At 40.8% G+C, this 22,159-nt stretch overlaps 1 protein-coding gene across 2 annotated transcripts in view; it reads right to left on the bottom strand.

Annotated features, from left to right (window-relative positions):
* Positions 1–22,159, bottom strand: part of DDC (dopa decarboxylase) — a 74,795-nt gene that overhangs the window by 3,694 nt on the left and 48,942 nt on the right. For both annotated transcript variants that reach the window (XM_068147710.1, XM_068147709.1), the window contains exons 9-13: positions 19,708–19,775; positions 14,819–14,895; positions 10,595–10,614; positions 9,232–9,330; positions 2,359–2,460 (exon numbers count right to left, since the gene is read on the bottom strand). In XM_068147710.1, the coding sequence (XP_068003811.1) occupies positions 2,359–2,460; positions 9,232–9,330; positions 10,595–10,614; positions 14,819–14,895; positions 19,708–19,775 (366 nt within the window). The remainder of the gene's footprint in view (positions 1–2,358; positions 2,461–9,231; positions 9,331–10,594; positions 10,615–14,818; positions 14,896–19,707; positions 19,776–22,159) is intronic.

The raw sequence follows: 22,159 nt of genomic DNA, 5'->3' as shown, positions 1-22,159 counted from the left end.
TGTGACACTCGGGTGTCAAGTCAGATTGAAGTTAGTAGTGACTAATTCTCTCCCAGAGCTTTGAAAAGCCAGCTGTGATTGAGTCTGTCAGCTTCAGTAAGACAGTATTCTCATTCCCCTGGAGATACTACTAACTTGACTTGTACTCATCCACAGACATGACAAGAAGGCAAAAAATTAACCCTTCAGCGTGATACATTTGATGCAATGTAAGTTATAATATGGAGGTTATGGATTAGTAGTCTACTCAACGGTGTGAATGGCAAAAAAATTAAAGTTACAGTTAAGCAACAAAAAAAAAAGGTAAAATGTTTCTCAAGAACAAAGGAAGGAAAGTTATTCCACACAGTTGTGCAGCATTGCAGTTCAAGTCCCCTGTCTCAGCCCTACTGTAACTACATAAAAGTTACCACTCCTAAGATGTACTTTAATGTGAATTCTAGAAATCAAGGAGAATTTTTGAAAGAGTGATTTGAAAAGCAAAAAAAGTTGTGAAGACTTCTGTTAAGTGCACTTAATTTTAAAGCTTTTGTGTTTTGTTTTGTTTGGTTTGGTTTGGTTTGGTTTGGTTTTGTTTTGTTTCATTTTGTTTTGTTTTGTTTTGAGAAGGAAGGCAAGCAATGAAAATGCTGCCATTTCTGCACTGGTCTTTATTTTATAACACATTGAAAAGTTTCTTAGCTAGGTGTGCAGTATTTACATCTTATTGCAAAACTGTCTTTCCCTGTAGGTCTGATTTATTCCTCTGGATCATCAGGGACAGGATAACAGATGTAGACGTACTACTGGTCTGATCAAAAGTGACAATTCCTGTGTTGCTATGCTCTATTTCACCAGCACATGTGTTTGCTCCTTTCAAGTAAATGTGGAGCACTGACTTAACAGCTGTCTTTGAGTCTGCAAAGCTAGTGTTTGCTTGTTCCATGTGAAAGAGCAGGCTGCAACCAACATCTTCTTATTGAGCAGTAAAAGCCATCAAATCTATTCCTCACACTGTTTTAAAAGTCCTTGTTAGGGAAAAAAATATTAGAATAAACCTTTATTAGAATAAACCAAACCAGGTTGGAAGAGACCTTCAAGATCATCGTGTCCAACCCATCAACCAATCCAACCCACCCAAACAGCTAACCCAAATATATTCATGCTCTCATTTTCTGGAAAAATAACTACACATTCTTTTACCTGTCTGATCCCCTAGTAACACATCTTGGTGGGTTGTTTTGTTTTGGGGTTTGGTGGTTTTTTTGGTTTGTTTATTTTTGAAACAACATAAATGAAGATAAACCCATTTTCCTATTACAGAACCTGTGCCACCATTGATTCATTGTTAAAGATTTGTTAGCTCCTTCAGCAAATTGCATCAAACTGGGGTAACTGGGGCAACAGAATGGCTGAGAAAGGCATTTGTGAGAAGTAGAAATAACCATACTACCCAGGAGCCAAGATGCAGTTCTGAGCCTTCAGAAAAGCTAAAAGCTCTTTTAGGTATCATGTGAACTAGAAAACACCACTGCTGTTATTGTCGTTGCTTAATGTTCGGATTCACACAATCCAGCCCTTCACTGAGGCTTCAGTTGTGAGCTCCTTTATTAAATGAGTCCTTTACTTAAAATAAAGCTTAATAGCTGATTAGACAAGCGAGCCCTCTTATGCTCTGAGTGCAGAGTGAGTTGTCTAGTTTCTATTGGGCAAGATCTCTATGTCAGTCAACTTGGCCTTTACAGAGATTTGGGGGGGGTAAAAAAGCAGAGAGGAAAAAAAGGATCATGTTCAGGAAAAAACCAGACCAGGTCCAAGGGCCATTGGGAAGCTGGCCTCCTGTGCAACCTACTCTTACTCATATCATGCTCCAATTTGCCCAGTCTGACTGCTGGATTTTATAAATTACAATGTATTCCTTAAGGAAAACAAAAAGTCTCTGCTGCTCTAATCTTCACTCATTATAGCCATTATATAGATAAACATAATGGAACTTTAAATATGCCCACAGAAAATTGACAAGAAATATGTAATGCACACACATATTCTCACACATCATCTACAAATGTCTAGGGAAACATATTTTTTAAATCATCTTCACCAAAGCCTCTCAAGCATAGCACATAACATTTTGCATGACTGAGTAGACCATTTGTCTGCTTTGACTGTGGTATTTCCATACCATAATACATTTGAGTTATCTTCATCATTCAAATAATTTTTAACAATATTGTCTTCCATTGATCTGCTTTGATCTACAGGAACTCCTTTTATTTTCCTTAATAAATAAAGTAAAGCAACTACAAAGGCTATATTCAATTGCAATTATCATATTGCCACAAAACGTGACAAAGAAACAGGAGGCCTGAGCTGCCTTACCTTCAGACGAAAACACACCAGTCCCAAGACAACCTCAGCACAGATCTCAAATCTTTCATCCTGAAGGACTAGGTTTTCAAATAGATGTGACAGCTTGACATGCTGAGAAGAAAAAAGTAGTAACTACATTGTATAAATTTGATAGTCAAGAGAAAATATGTGCTATATTGTTTCCATCCCTAATGTCTTTTCTCTGTTCCCTCTTCTGATATGTCATAATGCTTACATATCACCATCTGATTTTGTCAACTTTCATCCCATTTGTGGCTTCCAGAGACCATACTGAGCCATTACTGCATTAATAGCTCAGTCTGTCTTAGGCAGCACTTGTTTGGTTCTCAGAGAAACATTTCATCACAGTTTTGTCCAAGTCTATAATAACAGTAATCATTCTTTCGATTTTCTTACTACTGACAGTTTTTGCTGGGTATGGCTAGGGAGTCCGAAAGTTTCTATGGGGAAAGGAGTAGGTGCACTGATTTACATAAAGAAAACAATCACAATTCCAGTGCAAAAGAAGCTGGAAAGTTGTGCTTTTTAGAATAGTTCATTTAATATGAGAATCACTTTAAAGAAGTGGATAACTTGCTCACTCTTCTGAGCTGGCTGTTAAGGTTCTGTTAAAAAGAAAGGGACTGGCAGCATAACCAAGAATATGGTTAGGAAATCTCAGCCAACTTGTTTAGTAGTTACTGGGGGTGGGGAAAGGAATGACATTGGACACCAAGCCAGAACTATTATTTTGACACACAGGAAACCAGTGCTCTTCCAAAATCAAATAAATAGGAAGAATACCAACAGGCATGTTAACAACCAGCTGGAAAGTCTTAACATCAGTCAGTGAAGCTTACATATTCATACCACATTTCACTTTCTTCCAAGCAGAAAATGAATTCAAAAGCACTTAGTAAAAGAGAGCCCCTATCATCATCAGGTACCTGTAGTACCTTACCAAGCCCCCCCTCTCCCTGGCTATCAGCAGTTTAGTGCTCACTACTCTAAAAAAGAATAATAAAAAGATGAAACTACAACAGCAACCAGCTGTCAGAATTAAAGCTTGTCTTTGTGGAATAGCCAGTCTACACAAAAAATTATTAGCATCATCTAAAATGTTTAGAAGTTCCTAAGTCCCCCATAGCAAACTCCTGGCCAAGCTGTCAGCCCATGGCTTGGACGGGAGCACACTGCGATGGGTTAGGAACTGGCTGGAGGGCCGAGCCTAGAGAGTGGTGGTGAATGGTGCCACAGCCAGCTGGCGGCCAGGCACCAGTGGTGCACCCCAAGGATCAGTGCTGGGCCCTGTGCTCTTTAACATTTTTACTGATGATCTGGATGAGGGCATTGAGTCCATCATCAGTAAATTTGCTGATGACACCAAGCTGGGGGCAGGAGTTGATCTGCTGGAGGATAGAGAGGATCTGCAGAGAGACCTCGACAGGCTGGACAGATGGGCAGAGTCCAAGGGCAGGAGATTGAACACATCCAAGTGCCAGGTTCTGCACATTGGCCACAACAACCCCATGCAGTGCTACAGGCTGGGGTCAGAGTGGCTGGAGAGCAGCCAGGTAGAGAGGGACCTGGGGGTACTGGTCGATAGCAGGCTGAACATGAGCCTGCAGTGTGCCCAGGCAGCCAGGAGGGCCAATGGCATCCTGGCCTGCATCAGGAACAGTGTGGCCAGCAGGAGCAGGGAGGTCATTCTGCCCCTGTACACTGTACTGGTTAGGCCACACCTCGAGTCCTGTGTCCAGTTCTGGGCCCCTAAGTTTAGGAAGGAGGTTGACTTGCTGGAACGAGTCCAGAGAAGGGCAACGAAGTTGGTGAGGGGCTTGGAACACAGCCCTATGAGGAGAGGCTGAGGGAGCTGGGATTGCTCAGCCTGGAGAAGAGGAGACTCAGGGGTGACCTTATCACTCTCTACAACTACCTGAAGGGAGGTTGTAGACAGGCGGATGTTGGTCTCTTCTCCCAGGCACCCAGTACCAGAACAAGAGGACACAGTCTCAGGCTGCGCCAGGGGAGGTTCAGGTTGGATGTTAGGAAGAAGTTCTATACAGAAAGAGTGATTGCCCATTGGAATGGGCTGCCCAAGGAGGTGGTGGAGTTGCCGTCATTGGAGGTGTTCAGGAGGAGACTTGATGGGGTGCTTGGTGCCATAGGTTAGCTGTTTGGGTGGGTTGGATTGGTTGATGGGTTGGACACGATGATCTTGAAGGTCTCTTCCAACCTGGTTTGGTTCATTCTAAATAAAGGTTTATTCTACATAAAGGTTTATTCTAAATAAAGGTTTATTCTAGTTTTGATATGATTGCAAATAACTTTACAAAACCAAACAACTAAGCACATGTCTTTTCCAGCTTTTGCACTTTGCTTTTTTTTAAGTCAAAGGACAGTTGTCAAACAAATATGAAACACGAAATGTTTAATCTCAGGGGAATTTCCCCAAAGGGCAAGAACAACACAAAACAGGAATTACAGAAACAAAACAAAAAGAAACCCAACCCATTTTGCAATCTTAATCATAGCTTTCTGATGTTTGTTTATTTCTCAAAATAGGAAAACATTGTTTATATTGAATCAAAACATTTCTTCAAAACCTTCCTATTGGGCACGCTGGTGTCCTAGGCAAACAGCTAATCCTGATGTTAGTACCACTTCCTCTCTGCTGTGTGTTACATCCATTTATGATCTTCTTCTAAAATTAGACTGAAAACTCTTTGAGTCAGCAGTGAGACCAATAAGATGCCTAATCCTTTCCAAGGCATTTGAATGTTCTGCTAATATAAACAGCACAAGTTTACAGCTATAAAAATTGACCATCAGTATATGTATACATATACAGCTGTAAGCATAACCACATGGAAAACACATGTGAAGTATGTGCATGTGTTGCAGTGATCTTTTACAGTATCACAGTATCACTTAGGTTGGAAAGGACCTCGAGAATCATCGAGTCCAACCTATCAACACAGACCCCATGCCTAGACCATGGCACCAAGTGCCACGTCCAATCCCCTCTTGAATGCCTCCAGGGACGGTGACTCCACCACCTCCCTGGGCAGCACATCCCAATGACGAATGACTCGCTCGGTGAAGAACTTCCTCCTCACCTCGAGTCTAAACCTCCCCTGGCACAGCTTGAGACTGTGTCCTCTTGTTCTGGTGCTGGTTGCATGGGAGAAGAGACCAACCCCTTCCTGGCTACAACCACCCTTCAGGTAATTGTAGAGGGCAATGAGGTCACCCCTGAGCCTCCTCTTCTCCAGGCTAAACAATCCCAGCTCCCTCAGCCTCTCCTCATAGGGCTTGTGTTCAAGGCCTCTCCCCAGCCTTGTTGCCCTTCTCTGGACACGTTCAAGTGTTTCGATGTCCTTCTTAAACTGAGGGGCCCAGAACTGGACACAGTACTCAAGGTGTGGCCTAACCAGAGCAGAGTACAGGGGCACTATGACCTCCCTGCTCCTGCTGGCCACACTGTTCTTGATGCAGGCCAGGATGCCATTGGCCCTCTTGGCTGCCTGGGCACACTGCTGGCTCATATTCAGGTGGCTGTCGATCAGCACCCCCAGGTCCCTCTCTGTTTGGGAACTCTCCAGCCACTCTGACCCCAGCCTGTAGCTCTGCATGGGATTGCTGTAGCCAAAGTGCAGCACTCGGCACTTGGACTTGTTGAATGCCATCCCATTGGACTCTGCCCATCTGTCCAGTCAGTCGAGGTCCCTCTGCAGAGCCTTTCTACCCTCTAACTGACTAACATCTGCTCCTAACTTTGTGTCATCTGCAAACTTGCTGATGACTGACTCGACCCCCTCATCCAGATCATCAATGAAGATGTTGAAGAGGACAGGGCCCAGCACTGATCCCTGGGGGACACCACTAGTGACTGGCCTCCAGCTGGATGTGGCACCGTTCACTACCACTCTCTGGGCCTGGCCCTCCAGCCAGTTCCTAACCCAGCACAGAGTGTAATGGTCCAATCCACGGGCTGACAGCTTAGTCAGCAGTTTGCTGTGGGGGACGGTGTCAAAGGCCTTGCTGAAGTCCAGGTAGACCACATCCACAGGCCTCCCCTATCTCCTGTCCTCATGTTCTGAGACTTAACTATGTTTCTGCATTTTACACAGCTCTGCGAAATTTTATACTGCATATGCTAGGTCTTGGAGATCAAAGCTACAAAAAAACCCCAACATGTTCAATGAGATGAAAATGTCACAAACGTTCAGCTGAATGTAATCACCAATGGAAGTCAATACAAATTTACCTGGGTATGAACCAAATGAAACAAAAATGGAAGATTTGGATTACTGCAAGCACTTAGTACAAGAAAACTCTGGAGCCATGCTGTATGTCCTATGGCAGGTATTTAAGTGCATTATTTGCACTAATGGACTTTTTAAGAATTAGAAAGGAAAAATAATTTAAAATACAAGGGGAAATAAAGACTATTCAATAAATAACAAATGAGCATTCCAGAAGTATTTTGTGTTCATGCCTGGATGGAAGTAAAGTTTTGTACTGGCTGGACTCAATGGTCTTAATAGTTTTTCCAACTGAAACGATTGTGTGATCCACAGCGCCTTAACAAGTAGCAATAATGTGTGGAGCCACTGGGGGGCACCAAGTGCTTTGGCTTATACTGAACTGGACGCAAGAGAAAGTGGCGATATAACTGGTTTCACCTGTAATAAATTTACTTGACATACCCAAGGCCCTTGCACCTTTGAACTGTAAGCTATTACCCTGAATTGCCTTTACAAAGATTGTTGCAACCAAACATAATTAAACAAAATAAAGTTAAATATTATTAAGCCTGGAAGTTCAACCTCTAATACGGAAGGTTTTTTTTACGCTTGCCTCTGTGAGTCCAAGATCTGTATTCACACTCTGAACGTGAGCATGGCAGTTAAGTCAGAGGAGGACACGTGCTTTAACTTTTCAAGACATGCAGGTAAACTATGAATTTCACCTTATTAAAGAGGAGGTATATATATGTGTATATATATATATATATATATATATATATATATATATATATATATAATTTAGACTGGTACCAGATCCCTTGGATTTATGTCAAGAATAAACTTAGTATTTATTCATAACAATGTTAACAAACTGCAGATTGTACACTTTCTCTTTTTTAAATTTTAAAAAGATGCATTTTAATGAAGAAACAAAGAAGCAGCAGAGTTAGACATGCCCCATAAGTTACTGTGTCCCTTAATCCAAACATGCCATCAGTGTGTGCACACTAATAAAACAAATACGTAATTAATAAACACGTTTTTCTGCAATAAAATCATGGACCCTCTATGGCTTAATTTGAGAGGGAATTATGGTCCCACACTGTAGAAATTCCAAATTCCCAGACTTGTCTTCCCTAAAGATTAACACAAATCTGGTAACAGTTGTGATCCTGCTGTGATACAATACTGTGAAGTAAAAGAGCAGCACTGCTATTGAACTGAGCTGTCTAAAAGCCTGTGTAGCCTGTGCTTTCTGTCACATACAGAAGTCCTAGAATCACAGAATGGTTTGGGTTGGAAGGGACCTCCAAAGATCATCTAGTCCAACCTCTCTGCAGTAAGCAGGGACATCCCCTACTAGATCAGGTTGCCCACAGTCCTGTCGAGCCTCACCTTGAGTATCTCCAAAGAGGAGGCCTCAACTACTTCCCTGGGCAACCTGTTCCAGTGTTCCACCACACTCGTGGTAAAGAACTTGTTGCTAACATCCAATCTAAATCTACTCTAGTTTGAAACCTCTGCCCCTTGTCCTATCACTTCAGGCCTTTGTAAACAGTCTCTCTCCATCCTTCTTGTAGACCCCCTTCAGGTACTGGAAGGCTGCTATTAGGTCTCCCCGGAGCCATCTCTTCTCCAGGCTGAACAACCCACTCTCTTAGTCTGTCTTTGTAGCAGAGGTGCTCCAGCACCCTGATCGTGTTTGTGGCCCTTGTCTGGACCCAATCCATCAGGTCCATGTCCTTCCTGTATTCAGTGCACCAGAGCTGCACACATACTCCAGGTGTGGTCTTACAAGAGCAAAGTGACAGAATCACCTCTATGGATCTGCTGGCCATGCTTCCTTTGATGCAGCCCAGGATGTGATTTGCCTTCTGGGCTGCAAGTTCACACAGTCTGCTCATGTCCAGCTTCTTGGCCATCAGCACCCCCAATTCCTTTTCCAAAGGGCTACTTTCTATCACCTCCTCCCCCAGCCTATACTGACAATGAGGAATGTTCTGACCCAGGCGCAGGACTCTGCACTTGCTCTTGTTGAACTTCATGAGATTCACGTGGGCCACCTCTCCAGCTTGTCCAGGTCCCCCTGGAAGACATCCTGTCCCTATGGTATATCAACACCCCCCCTCAGTTTGGTGTCGTCTGCAAACTTGCTGACGGTGCACTCAATCCCAATATCTATAGCATTGATAAAAACATTGAACAATACAGATCCCAGTACAGACCCCTGAAGGACACTACTTGTCACTGCACTCCATCTGGACTTCAAGCCATTGTTCACTACCCTCTGGATGTGACCATACAGCCAGTTCCTCATCTACTGAACAGTCCACCCATCAAATCCATATCTCTCCAACTTGGCAAGTAGGATGTTGTGGGAGGCTGTGTCAAAGCCCTTGCAGAAGTCCAGATAGATCACATCCTTAAGTCAGCCCTTGTCCACTGATCTAGTCACTTTATCACAGAAAGCCTCTAGGTCGATAAGGCAGGATTTGCCCCTAGTAAATCCATGCTGGCTGTTTTGAATCACCTCCCTGTCCTCTATGCATCATGGAATGTAGATAGGTAGCCCTCATATTTTCCTGTGCCATCCCGCAACACGTTACCCAAGAAAGGAAATTCCAGTTACCTTGCGAATGTGCTTCTGCAGCCCAGTGACCCCATAGATCCTCAGCACGAACCAGAGCTTCAGGGATCGGAACCTCCTGCCCAGGGGGATTTGCCAGTGCTGCAAAGCCAGGGAGAAGGGAGGTCATCCACATTAGAAGTCATCGTTGCAGTGACACTGCAGAAAATGTACATTCTGTGATGATTTTGAAGCTTATCACAGTGCCACATCCTAGGTGCCTCAAATAACAGGAGAAATATCTATTCTTAGTTAAAGTGCTAGTTTGACTGGTTCATATTCCAGATTTTCAGATTAGAATTAAAAAAGGTGATTGGCTTCAGAATGGAAGGGTGGGGTTACAAGGCAAGTCAAATTTTCTTTGTGCATCCAGAGGCCTCCCCAAAGGTTTTAAGAAAATACCTTAGAAGCTCATGCACATTTACAGTTGTGGGGCTAGCATATACAATGATGGGCACATCTGCCATTTTAACACAGCACTGTTTCCATTGGTTACATATTAAAAAGCATATACATGAAAAAAAAATAGAATTATATTATTCACTATGGTAAGAAAAAAAAATACTTTTAGTACATTTCTATTTAGAATAGAATAGAATAGAATAGAATAGAATAGAATAGAATAGAATAGAATAGAATAGGCCAGGTTGGAAGAGACCTTCAAGATCATCACGTCCAACCTGTCATCCAACACCACCTAATCAACTAACCCATGCAACCAAGCACCCTGTCAAGTCTCCTCCTGAACACCTCCAGTGATGGTGATTCCACCACCTCCCCGGGCAGCCCATTCCAATGGACAATCACTCTCTCTGTGTAAAACTTCCTCCTGACCTCCAGCCTGAACCTCCCCTGGCACAGCCTGATGCTGTGTCCTCTTGTTCTGGTGCTGGCTGCCTGGGAGAAGAGACCAACCTCTGCCTGTCTACAACCTCCCTTCAGGTAGTTGTAGAGAGCAATAAGGTCACCCCTGAGTCTCCTCTTCTCCAGGCTAAGCAACCCCAGCTCCCTCAGCCTCTCCTCACAGGGCTGTGTTCCAAGCCCCTCACCAACTTTGTTGCCCTTCTCTGGACACGCTCCAGCAAGTCAACCTCCTTCCTAAACTGAAGGGCCCAGAACTGGACACAGTACTCCTCCCTAACCCTTGGGATGTTGCACATGCAAGGCAATTTCCTGCCTCTAAACAATTTTTTTCTTCAAACAGTAAAGTTTCAGTTTGAGCAATGTTACAAATTCAGCAAGCTGCTTCTTTCCAAGAAAGCAGCATAAAGCTTTGAGGTTTATGACAGCAATGAAAAATGAAAGTCCTGAAAATGCCAGTATAGACAAGTCATAATACTATTTTTTTCATTGATGCTGTACTTACCCGATAATCTGTTACAAGGCCTGGAAGTTAAAGGAGAAACATTCATATTACTTCATGACAACAGCCAAAGACTTCAATCATTCTAATGTTATTGAAAAAGCTGTATCTTAGCTATCCCTCAGCATCATCAGCGTCAACAGCACTACTAAATACCTAGCAGGATACTTGGCAGCGAGCTAAAGGAAGGTGCTTGTAATAAGTTTTGTTCCCTAACTATTCAGAATATACCACTGACAAATTGAACAGTTTACAGGAGAAGAAATACAATTTTCCTGTCTGTTACATCCTGCAGATACTGTGGAGATGATGGATTAATTACTGTGTTTATTTTCTTCTTGTAAGGAAAAGAAGCAGTAGATAAAATGTCTATTTAATTTTGTTTTCAACAGCTTGCAGACTCTTCAAACTCCCTCTATTTACCCAAGCAAACTGGTAACTTTTTGTAAAACAATCTACTTCTAACTACCTTTTATACTCATTCTTACATTTGTGGCTAATCCTTTAGCATATCTAACAAGTGACTGATTTCACAATAAAGGAAACCATAATATAAAATTAGATTGCTTGGAGTAAGCCACTAATGGAAATTAAACTGACATAAAATGTAAAGCACTTCTTTAGGAAAATATGGAAGCATCTGCTTAGTTTCTTACCCTGATTTATTACTCTGTGCTGGAGTATAAGCTCATACAAAAGTATGGTGAGTACTAAGTGACCCTGGAATTGTGAACCACAAGATGCTATCTAGAACTCTAGCTTCTGAGTATGACCAGTCTATCACCTATACATAATTCTCAGTCTTTAGATTCTCTATGAGGGAAAAACAAAACAACAAAACCCCACTGTATTTCTTGTATTACAAGCTCTATTGCCAATGTTTTTTCATCTACATAGGCAAAAGACATTAGAAACCATGGCCCTTCCTCCTTGCAACATAAAGCCATTTGGTTCTTTAACCTGTCAGTAGATTATTTTCCAGATGAAAAAAACCACACACAACAAGAACCAATCATTAACCTCTTCCTGGAGTTCAGGAAATTAACATGGTTGTCTCAGCTTGGTAACAAGATAGTTTTGTAACAGTCACATTCTCCTGCATTGTAGCAGCCATGTTTTATTTAATAGCTGCAAGCCTGGTAGCAAAAGAGAAAGCAGTTGGTGACAGATAAATAATTTTACACTCCTGTGAAGGGCTACGTCTAATGATCCACAACAGGCTGTGAAGCAGAATGCAATCAATGATTAGTCCTTGGTTACAAACTTAATCTTACATCTGTATTTAAGCAGGAGGAATTGCATTGTGGGAACATATGTGGTGTTCACAATAGAGTGTAAAGCTGCATTCTTCTAACACTGTGATTAGGATTTGACCTATATCTTGGGTTGCCATGCAAGCTAGTATAATCATCCTGGTGTGATGATGCAAATCACATAAAATTATAATCAATGACAAAGTAAAGACTTTCCCCTTGGGGGCATACATAATTGCCATATGGTTATTAAGAGTAATTGCTTACAGAGAGAGATATTTTTCTGCTCATTTAAATTCTTGAGTGAGAGAGGAGTGAATTCAAAAATGCTGCTTTCTTTGCCTTGTAGGATGGGAATACTCAGACCTGAGACATGCTCAGAAAATAAGACCTTCCATTAAACAAGTAATATTTCCAGGAGTGCTGACATCCTACAAATCACAGAGCAATCAATAGGGACTGTAACAGCCTAACACCTTGGCAAATTTCACTATGTTTATTGAAGGCATAAGTGTGGATTTAATGTAACAGTTATAATGAGAGGCACTGGGATTTAAAAAGTGTTGCCCAGCTCTTTGAAGAATTCATAGCAAGTGGGAATAGAGCACTGAAAGAATTTGTGTCACAAGACTGCCAGTAATCAGTTGACCTCTTTGAAATCTTTATGTCCAGATCACGGAACATGTTAGCAGAGCTTCTGAAGGCAAGACAAAAGCTGAACAACTTATTATCCACCTGGGGAAGATAAAATTTTCAGGTCACCTAGGTGGCCTCACTGAAAGCCACTGAAAGTTTTAAGAAATGATTTATTTTGTTCTGGTGTTACTTAACCTGGGGAAAATCTAAGAACGGAATAGAATAGAATAAACCAGGTTGGAAGAGACCTTCAAGATCATCGTGTCCAACCCATCAACCAATCCAACCCACCTAAACAACTAACCCATGGCACCAAGCACCCCATCAAGTCTCCTCCTGAACACCTCCAATGATGGTGACTCCACCACCTCCCCTGGCAGCCCATTCCAATGGGCACTCTCTCTGTATAGAACAGCCTACTAACATCCAGCCTAAACCTCCCCTGGCGCAGCCTGAGACTGTGTCCTCTTGTTCTGGTGCTGGCTGCCTGGGAGAAGAGACCATCATCCGCCTGTCTACAACCTCCCTTCAGGTAGTTGTAGAGAGTGATAAGGTCACCCCTGAGTCTCCTCTTCTCCAGGCTAAGCAACCCCAGCTCCCTCAGCCTCTCCTCATAGGGGTTCTTGAATCACCAATGTCAGTTGACACATGAACATATTTTCAGTTTGGTGAAGCTTGGATTTTTTTTCTCCTGGAGAAAAATGTTTTTCATGTGTATGAAGTAAAAACTAGTGACTTGAGTGTATTTAATGTAACTGGTATTTTGGATATATATATATTTTCTTGACAATATAGCCTTTGCAGAGTTACTGCATTTTCCTGTTTATGGCACTGTTCTATATTTGCATTGTTTGGTAATGCAAACATTTAATAAAATGCAAAATTTCTGCCAGTTTAGGATTAATGCAAAGTATTCCATTTTTCCTAAGGCCCTTAGCGAATGGTAGAGTTCCAGATGGTATTAATTTAAATATCAATGAGTTCATAGCCATAGTGGAGAAAATATGAAAATACACATAATACCCTTATGAACACAGATCAGCACTGGCAATTCCAATACACATAATACCCTTATGAACACAGATCAGCACTGGCAATTCCAAGAGAACATCCATGTGTGATTCACCCTCTTTAGAAAGTTATGAGGGAATTTGCAGCACGTGTTGATGCTGCACTACTGTGACCTTCTTCACAATTAATCAGCTAATAACCAAATGTGTAAAAACAGGCTTCAGCATGGCAAATGGCATTCTGCAGTTGCTAGGTATGTGCAAGGAGCAGCACTAACCCATTAAGGAGCTTTGTACAGGACCTAAGGTTTATAAGCTCTCTGTGAGCATTTTGTGAAGAGCTTTCAGGAGCGTTTTGTACAGGATGAATAGCCTGCACTTACTGCTTTCACTACAATCAGTGTAAGAACATGAAAGTAACACAATAATGCCTAGGTAGCTCCAGTCAAACTAGAGAAGAGATATCAAATGCAGCTCAGCCCTTCTTTGCAGTTTCAGGTAGTGTTTGCTCCTGACATGGGGTTTTGAAAATTTGAATCAGAGCTATGAAAAGGAGTCATGGACTTCAGAAACTCTATAACCAAATCACATCTTGCAAATCAGATCTTCCTTCCCCAGGAAGAATGGGGAAGGACTTCTCAGGATGTCAGGTAGTGATAGGACTAGGGGGAATGGAATGAAGCTGGAGGTGGGGAGATTCAGGCTGGATGTGAGGAGGTTCTTCACCATGAGAGTGGTGAAACCCTGGAATGGGTTGTCCAGGGAGGTGGTCGAGGCCCCGTCCCTGGAGGTGTTTAAGAGCAGGCTGGACGAGGCTCTGGGCAGCCTGATCTAGTGTGGGGTGTCCCTGCCCATGGCAGGGGGGTTGGAACTGGATGATCCTTGTGGTCCCTTCCAACCCTGACTGATACTATGATGATACTATGATCATTCTGCCGAAAGACCTGTTGGGGAGGGCATGTTGAGGGACTTGATACACAGCATCCAATAATGTGTTTATTTATATGTTTATTTGACTGCAAAAAGATCATTAAGATTTTTTTCAACTCTCCCACAAAGAGTCAGTGGTAAGTTGAGACAATCCCAATATAAAAGTATTAACATAATGCTTTATAAAATGGTTTTCCTTTGGTTGCTTTTCATATTACCTAAAAATCTGACTAGATGTGTTTGAACTTTAAAAAGCTCAACTTGTTAGGGTACTATGAAAGTAGAAATGGGATCCTAAACATCTTAGGAAGTTTTAAGTTTTCATGTTAAGTATTTTTTCCATAAAATATCAGCATGCAAGCAAGCTTAATAATAGTATCATTTGATTATAGAATTACCAGACTCCTGATGGTGATGCTGCAGGTAAAGGGGTTCCATTTTAAAGGCACCTGTTAAATCTGATCTTTTTTTCACCCTGTATAAAAAAAAAAGGAAAAAAAATCAGAAATTTAAGAATTAAAATGTTAGGGGTTAAAGTTCCAGAAGAACTGAAGGAAAATTGCATGTGTTTAAACTAGTGCATTTCCTGAGCACAGCCTGTGCCATTTTCAGTGCTTTTTCACAGCCATCTCAGTCCTCCACTTACAAGTGGTTAAGTGTAAGGCTCAGCAGGAATGGGCAGCATGACTGCATGTTTAAAAACGGACAAGAAACAGACACAGAGGATCTTTTTATGGTGTTAGACACTCACACCAGAATGTGAGACTAGCTGAAGCAATGTTAATGTTTGCAGTCAACAGAAGTTGCCTTTAAATTGTTGCAGTACAAAGCTGTGTGGGAAGAGCTGTAGCTTCCCAAACACTATGCATAGCCACAATGAGGTTTTGTGGATGCTGGCCATGGTCTTTCCACATTGTGGTGGTGGCAGCACTCTTAGAGTTCATAGTATCATAGCATCATTCAGGGTTGGAAGGGACCACAAGGATCATCTAGTTCCAACCCCCCTGCCATGGGCAGGGACACCCCACACTAGATCAGCCTGGCCAGAGCCTCACCCAGCCTGCTCTTAAACACCCCAGGGACGGGGCCTCGACCACCTCCCTGGACAACCCATTCCAGGGTTTCACCACTCTCATGGTGAAGAACCTCCTCCTCACATCTAGCCTGAGTTGAGCCACCTGGTCCAGACGTAGGCTTCCCTCCCATACCACATTGTCCATAGCTGATTCAATATATACCTGCTGCCAGACATACTACAGCACAAGGCAGAACTGAGAAGTATACCTCAGTATTGCCAGGTAGTGTGTGGTGTTACTGGACTGAGGTTCAAAAGCCAGTGTGTGCCTTTCAGACTAAGCTATGTTTTACCAGTGGATAATAACAAGATTTTCCTGTTTCATGCTTCACTCTGTGTGTAAGACTGACTCACCTCCACAAATGCTGGAGTTTACTGGGAAGAAGAAATCAGAAATCAAAAAGGCAAAGACCGCTACATCATTATGTTAGGCCTATAAATATATTACAAAGTAAGCAATAATTATGTCAACATGGGGATACTGTAAATGAGCAAAGATCAAACCTCTTATGATTTTCCATTTTTTAATCTTTTAATGTAAAATTGTGGATTTCTCAGTAAAAATCTGATTTCCAAGGTTTTTGTGGATATGTATAAACGCACAGGCCGGTACATACACCCACTCTCATCCACATCAAAATTGCACATATACAATTTATTCAAACAAACAAACAGTCTTCCTCTCACTAACAGTCTGGAAAGTCCCAAGGTTTACAGTTAAGTACTTGCCTTAAGGTATGGAAAGTTCATAGGAGTAAAAGCTATTCAGAACGCTCTCAATATAAACAATAACCTATTTGTGTGCTGGAAACATCCTTTGGACAGAAGGAAGAAACAATTTACTGACAGCAGGTTTAGCTAGGGTAAATATTCTGTATGCACCTGACCTAAGTTAGAAGCAATATCATTAGTTGTCTTGTGAGAGCTTCCTTTTGTCTTCTGTAATGGGCTGTGCTGAACAATGGAACAGATTCTGATGGAACATCTAACTTGGAAGATTCTGTCATCTTGTACTTCCTTGGCAATGTTATTGCTTTTTAAAAGATAGTGCCTGTTCCATCTGGGAACATCACAGGTCTTAATCTGGCAGCCATGAAAAACAATCTAAAGGGATTACTAAAATAAATCCAAATCCTGGACATCAAAGAAAATGAACCAGATGAGTTGCACCTTTATACACCATGTCTACGGCTCACCATATGTATTTAAATGTCTTTGCAGTAAGTGCTTCTGTGGTCTGGTAATGAAAGGAAGTGATGTTCTTAACTTTCTTTGCAAATATCCCTGGTTGACTGAAGGATTGTGAATATGTATTTAAAAAATGTCACCAATAAACTAGATGTGTTTTAAGGCTTGCTATTATGCTAACAGACCTACTAAGATCGAGCTTGAGTAGCACAGATTCACACATTAAGTGCTCGCAATACAAAAAGCAACAAAAGTCCTGGTAAGTAAAGTAGTGAAAAATCTGTGAAAAGTGACTTCCTTGGATTGCACATCACTCCATTTCGTCCATTTAAAATGACAGATGCAACAACCAAAAAGCTGCCTTTAAAACAGGAAAATTTCACTTCCATCTACAGATAATCATTTCCTGTATGCACCTTCTTACCAAATACTTAAACCCTGTAAACTGTGGTAGAAAAATAAAGATACCAAGGCTTTCTAAGGATATAGCTCTCATTTTCTCCAAAAGAAGACACTTCTTCCTATTTCATAATATTCCAGGGTACCAATTAAACAAGCCAGGTAAAATTGAGTGGTAGTTTCAAGGCACAGCCTCTGAAGGATTCTAAGATTAGAATGCGGAAAATAGATCCCTATCGGAGTGGCTATATTAAAGTCATCTTTATAGGGAACTGACTATTCTTTTCTGTACATACATCAAGACATCTGAGAATACTTTGCAAAAGGTTCATAATGACATTGCCTCTAAATCCCAAATGACATCAATGATGCACTGAGTAGTTAAATAATTACATTACAGATCTAATGACTAGATCATCTTAATTTGCAGGGAAATTAATTGGGAGTGTTTACTGGGGAATGTACTGAGGAGTCCAGGTGCCTTAGAATCCTGCACGTCAATGGAACTCAGCTTAATCTGATTTTGAAAGGGTGTTCACTGTTCATTGAACTCTTTCCATATTATTACAATGCCATAGCTAGTAATTCCCATGGATCCTTTCCATGTAGCCTTCACAGTTACTTTTTCTTACATTGTTCCTTCAGCCTTTCAGGCCATATTATAGTGGATTGTATATATCTTGTTTTCCTGGAAAGCCTAGTAAAATACTTCTAGCAGAATTCCACAGGGAGGTCAGACTACATGTCCCTTCTGGCCTGGACCATTCTATGATTCTATGACTTTAAGGAAGGCAGAATTAATGAGAAATTAACCTGGCAGGGACTGGACTCTAACCTCTAATTGTCTTACAGACATTAAAGAGAATGATTGTGTATTGTCTCATTCCCGAGTGGCTATTTTGCTAACAATGCCTTTGAGTGATAACAAAAAGATGGAAGAAACTACCAAAGGAGAGGAGGTTATCATCTTCCTATTTCTACATACAGAGAGAGACATATCATTATGAGGTACATACAAACTGAAGCCGTGGGTTAAGGACTGCCGCTACTGACGAATCAAGATCAAAATTTAACCCATTTACTCTAAGGAAAAATGAAAATAACCAAATTACTTGGAATATTTGAAGTGCCTCCATCAGAAAAAAACTACTAAAGTAAAAAATGTATTACCTAAACAATCTATGTATTTGTGGAAAGGTCAGCTTTGCTGACTATTAAAAGAGCCGAAGGTTAACCAGAGGCAACTGAGTGATCACTGTCTCGCATTCATTCTTCTTTTAAATAAGGTGACCTTTTTCTGAATGATGTTTTAGTATCTCCTTCTTAACATTCCATTTTCACCTATTGTTTTTCACTTTTGCAAATTTAGTTCCATTGTAACTGGAACTAATGTTTTAATTTATTTTGCTAAATAGGCTTCTCTTAGTGAACAGCTGTTTTGGTAGCAAGCATCATTAGTCATGATAGTATCATAGTATCACAGTATCAGTCAGGGTTGGAAGGGACCACAAGGATCATCTAGTTCCAACCCCCCTGCCATGGGCAGGGACACCCCACACTAGATCAGCCTGGCCAGAGCCTTGTCCAGCCTGGTCTTAAACACCTCCAGGGACGGGGCCTCTAACACCTCCCTGGACAACCCATTCCAGGGTTTCACCACTCTCATGGGGAAGAACCACCTCCTCACCTCCAGCCTGAATCTCCCCACCTCCAGCTTCATTCCATTCCCCCTAGTCCTATCACTACCTGAGATCCTAAAAAGTCCTTCCCCAGCCTTCTTGTAGGCCCCCTTCAGATACTGGAAGGCCACAATTAGGTCACCTGGGAGCCTTCTCTTCTGCAGACTGAACAGCCCCAACTCCTTCAGTCTGTCCTCACAGGAGAGGTGCTCCAGCCCTCTGATCATCCTCGTGACCCTTCTCTGGACATGTTTCAGCACCTCCATATCCCTCTTGTAATAGGGGCTCCAGAATGATGATGGTAGACATGGAGTTTGGGAGATTCCAATGTGGGACACAACAGGATGGTGTATTGTGGGCTATTTTTGTTACTGCTATTATACTATTACTATGATTACTGCATAATTTCAAAGTATGTCTAATGGGTTTCTATTTTGGCATCTTTTTATAGCAAAATCTCTACCTGCTGCCATCTGAGGAAACTGAAAATTAGTACAAAACTGTGTCGTCTTTTTTTAAGTCATCTACTTTTCATCATTTTTTGGAAAGGCCTTCAAAAGAATCTAGGCTCAAGTAGAAAGAAATTTTATGGAAAATAACAAACAGCTCTGCATGGCATGCTGTTCGTTAACACCCTTAAATAATGGGGAGTTTTAATGTTCATTTTAAAACAGTCCCAAAATGGAGCCAGCTTGAACATGCAGACTTCTCAGAATTTCTGTCTCTCTAGATCATGTGGAGCTCAAGTCTGTTTCTCTACTTTACTTTTTTGAAGCTTGTATGAAATGAAAGAGTGGATTTTGTAAATAATTTACAGGAGCAAAAGCTATCCAGAACTCCTAATTTCAACAGAGAAATGTAAAGAAGCGTGGATTGCTAGACAGGTAGACTAACTTAACATGCAATTTTTGTTTCTTGTAATGTTTCCTTTTACTGTAATACTCACCACATAGCAGAGCAGTCAAAATTCACTAGGAGCCATTTGTGCGGATTAAAGTTAAATGAATCTGCAAACTTAGAGTGGATAAATAAAAAACAGAATTATGAAAAAGGATACATGTACTAACAATACAACTTTGCCAGATTCTTTGAGTACAACTGAACTACCAAAGAATTCTAGAACTGGGCCTTTGTATCACAGTATCACAGTATCACTTAGGTTGGAAAGGACCTCGGGGATCATCGAGTCCAACCTATCAACACAGACCCCATGACTAGACCATGGCACCAAGTGCCACGTCCAATCTCCCCTTGAATGCCTCCAGGGTCGATGACTCAACCTCAACCACCTGTAGATAATGCTCATGCTGATCCCACTTACATAATAACTATTGTAGTAGTTATTAAATCTTCATTTATTTGGGGGATGAAATTCAGGTTATGTGTGCAGGTAGGCTATAGGTGTTATCAATATTTTGAGCATTTGCTAACAATGTTACTTTTTAGACACACTATGGAAAAGTATATATCTCAGTGTAAACTAAAAAAACCAACCATAAATATCTGTATATTCAAGAACATCCACTGTGGTTTGTATTCTAATTTCCAATAACAATTCACTAAGCTTTCAGTTTCCAATAATATTAAACATATATACAAAAAATTAATATAGAGACATATTATATTATATTACATTACATTATAATATATTGTATTATGTTATATTATATTATGTTATGTTATATTATATTATATTATACTATATCATATTCTATTCTATTACATTACATTACATTATATCATATCATATCATATTATATTATATATATATAATATATTATATATATAATATTATACTATATCATATTATATTATATCATATTATATTATATTACATTATATTATATTATCATAGTATCATAGTATCATTCAGGGTTGGAAGGGACCACAAGGATCATCTAGTTCCAACCCCCCTGCCATGGGCAGGGACACCCCACACTAGATCAGGCTGCCCAGAGCCTCAGCCAGCCTGCTCTTAAACACCTCCAAGGACGGGGCCTCTAACACCTCCCTGGACAACCCATTCCAGGGCTTCACCACTCTCATGGGGAAGAACCTCCTCCTCACATCCAGCCTGAATCCCCCCAACTCCAGCATCAATCCCTTCCCCCTAGTCCTATCACTACCTGAGATCCTGAGAAGTCCTTCCCCAGCCTTCCTGTAGGCCCCCTTCAGATATATTATATTATATTATGTTATATTATATTATGTTATATTATATTATAGTATACTATACTATATTATACTATATCATATTATATGATATATGATATCATATCATATCATATTATATTATATTATATTATATTATACTATATTATATCTTTTTAATTTGTGTATATATATATAGAGAGAGAGAGAATATGTGTTCAGATTCTGTCCCATTCATTCATAAAATTACAACTGACCAGGCAATTTCTTTTCTTTTGTAACTGCCAGGGTATTTTTCTTTTATCAGAAATATGGGGTTTTGTCCAAGTCAAAAGAATAGCCATCACAAAGTAAGCATTCACAATACATCTTCATATAAATCATGTAACAGGACTGCTTTACTTGACATGTATTTAGGCATGGCATCAGAAGAAACCCAGGCAGGAAAAGCAGACATTGTATGAAAAAAGCTTTGTCTATGATTTGTGTTTTAGAAAAGGCAGCAGCCATCAACCTTAAAAAAAAAGAGAGCTGAGGGCCTGGCAGCACCAGGGTCTGACTACTTCATCACTTTTCTGTTCTCATTTCTTTCTTATAACCTTGTAAACAACTAATGATTATTCTCATATGAGAAAATAATCTGTCTGTCTATCTATACACCTATCTATACATCTATCTAGCTATCTTCTTGTACTACGTAAGGCAGGAAGCCTATTCACAGTTGTTAAATATTTATTCTTATGACAAATGCTGGCCCAGACAAAGGATGCTGTTTCATTTCCTTCAGGAACCAATAACAATAATTTAAAAAATATGTGCCCCCACAGGAAATTACAGCAAGCTGATAAAAAAAAGTGACAGAAAGAAATGCTTTATTTGTGAAGGGGCTATCCCTCCTCTTCTTCATTAGTCACTACCTATCAGTCCTGTGTTTAAACTTCTGGCTTTACCAAACAGCAATATTTTCTCCAATGAAGTGAAAGGCAAGGACTTATCTGACTGTCTGAGGGGAGCAGCAGGAAATTGAAGTATTCTTATCTGAGCAACTTGAATGCTAAGTAGCTCAGCAAGGGGGTGGGGGAAAGGAACAGGAGTGCTGTTGGGGTAATATTTCATTTAGCTCTCTCACTTATTAAATCCTGTCTGTTTGAGATACAGCTACTGGCTGTATCTTATATGACTTTCAGGATGTAAGCAAAAGATCAGACATAATGAGCTCATTAATTTGTTGAACTTTTTTGTGCATG

Source organism: Melanerpes formicivorus, unplaced genomic scaffold (assembly GCF_026170545.1).
Source record: "Melanerpes formicivorus ecotype bairdi unplaced genomic scaffold, bMelFor1.0.p_v2 SCAF_15, whole genome shotgun sequence".
In the NCBI taxonomy this organism is placed as follows: domain Eukaryota; kingdom Metazoa; phylum Chordata; class Aves; order Piciformes; family Picidae; genus Melanerpes; species Melanerpes formicivorus.
Note: the sequence above shows the minus strand (reverse complement) of the source record. Positions and strands in the feature narration are given on the sequence as shown.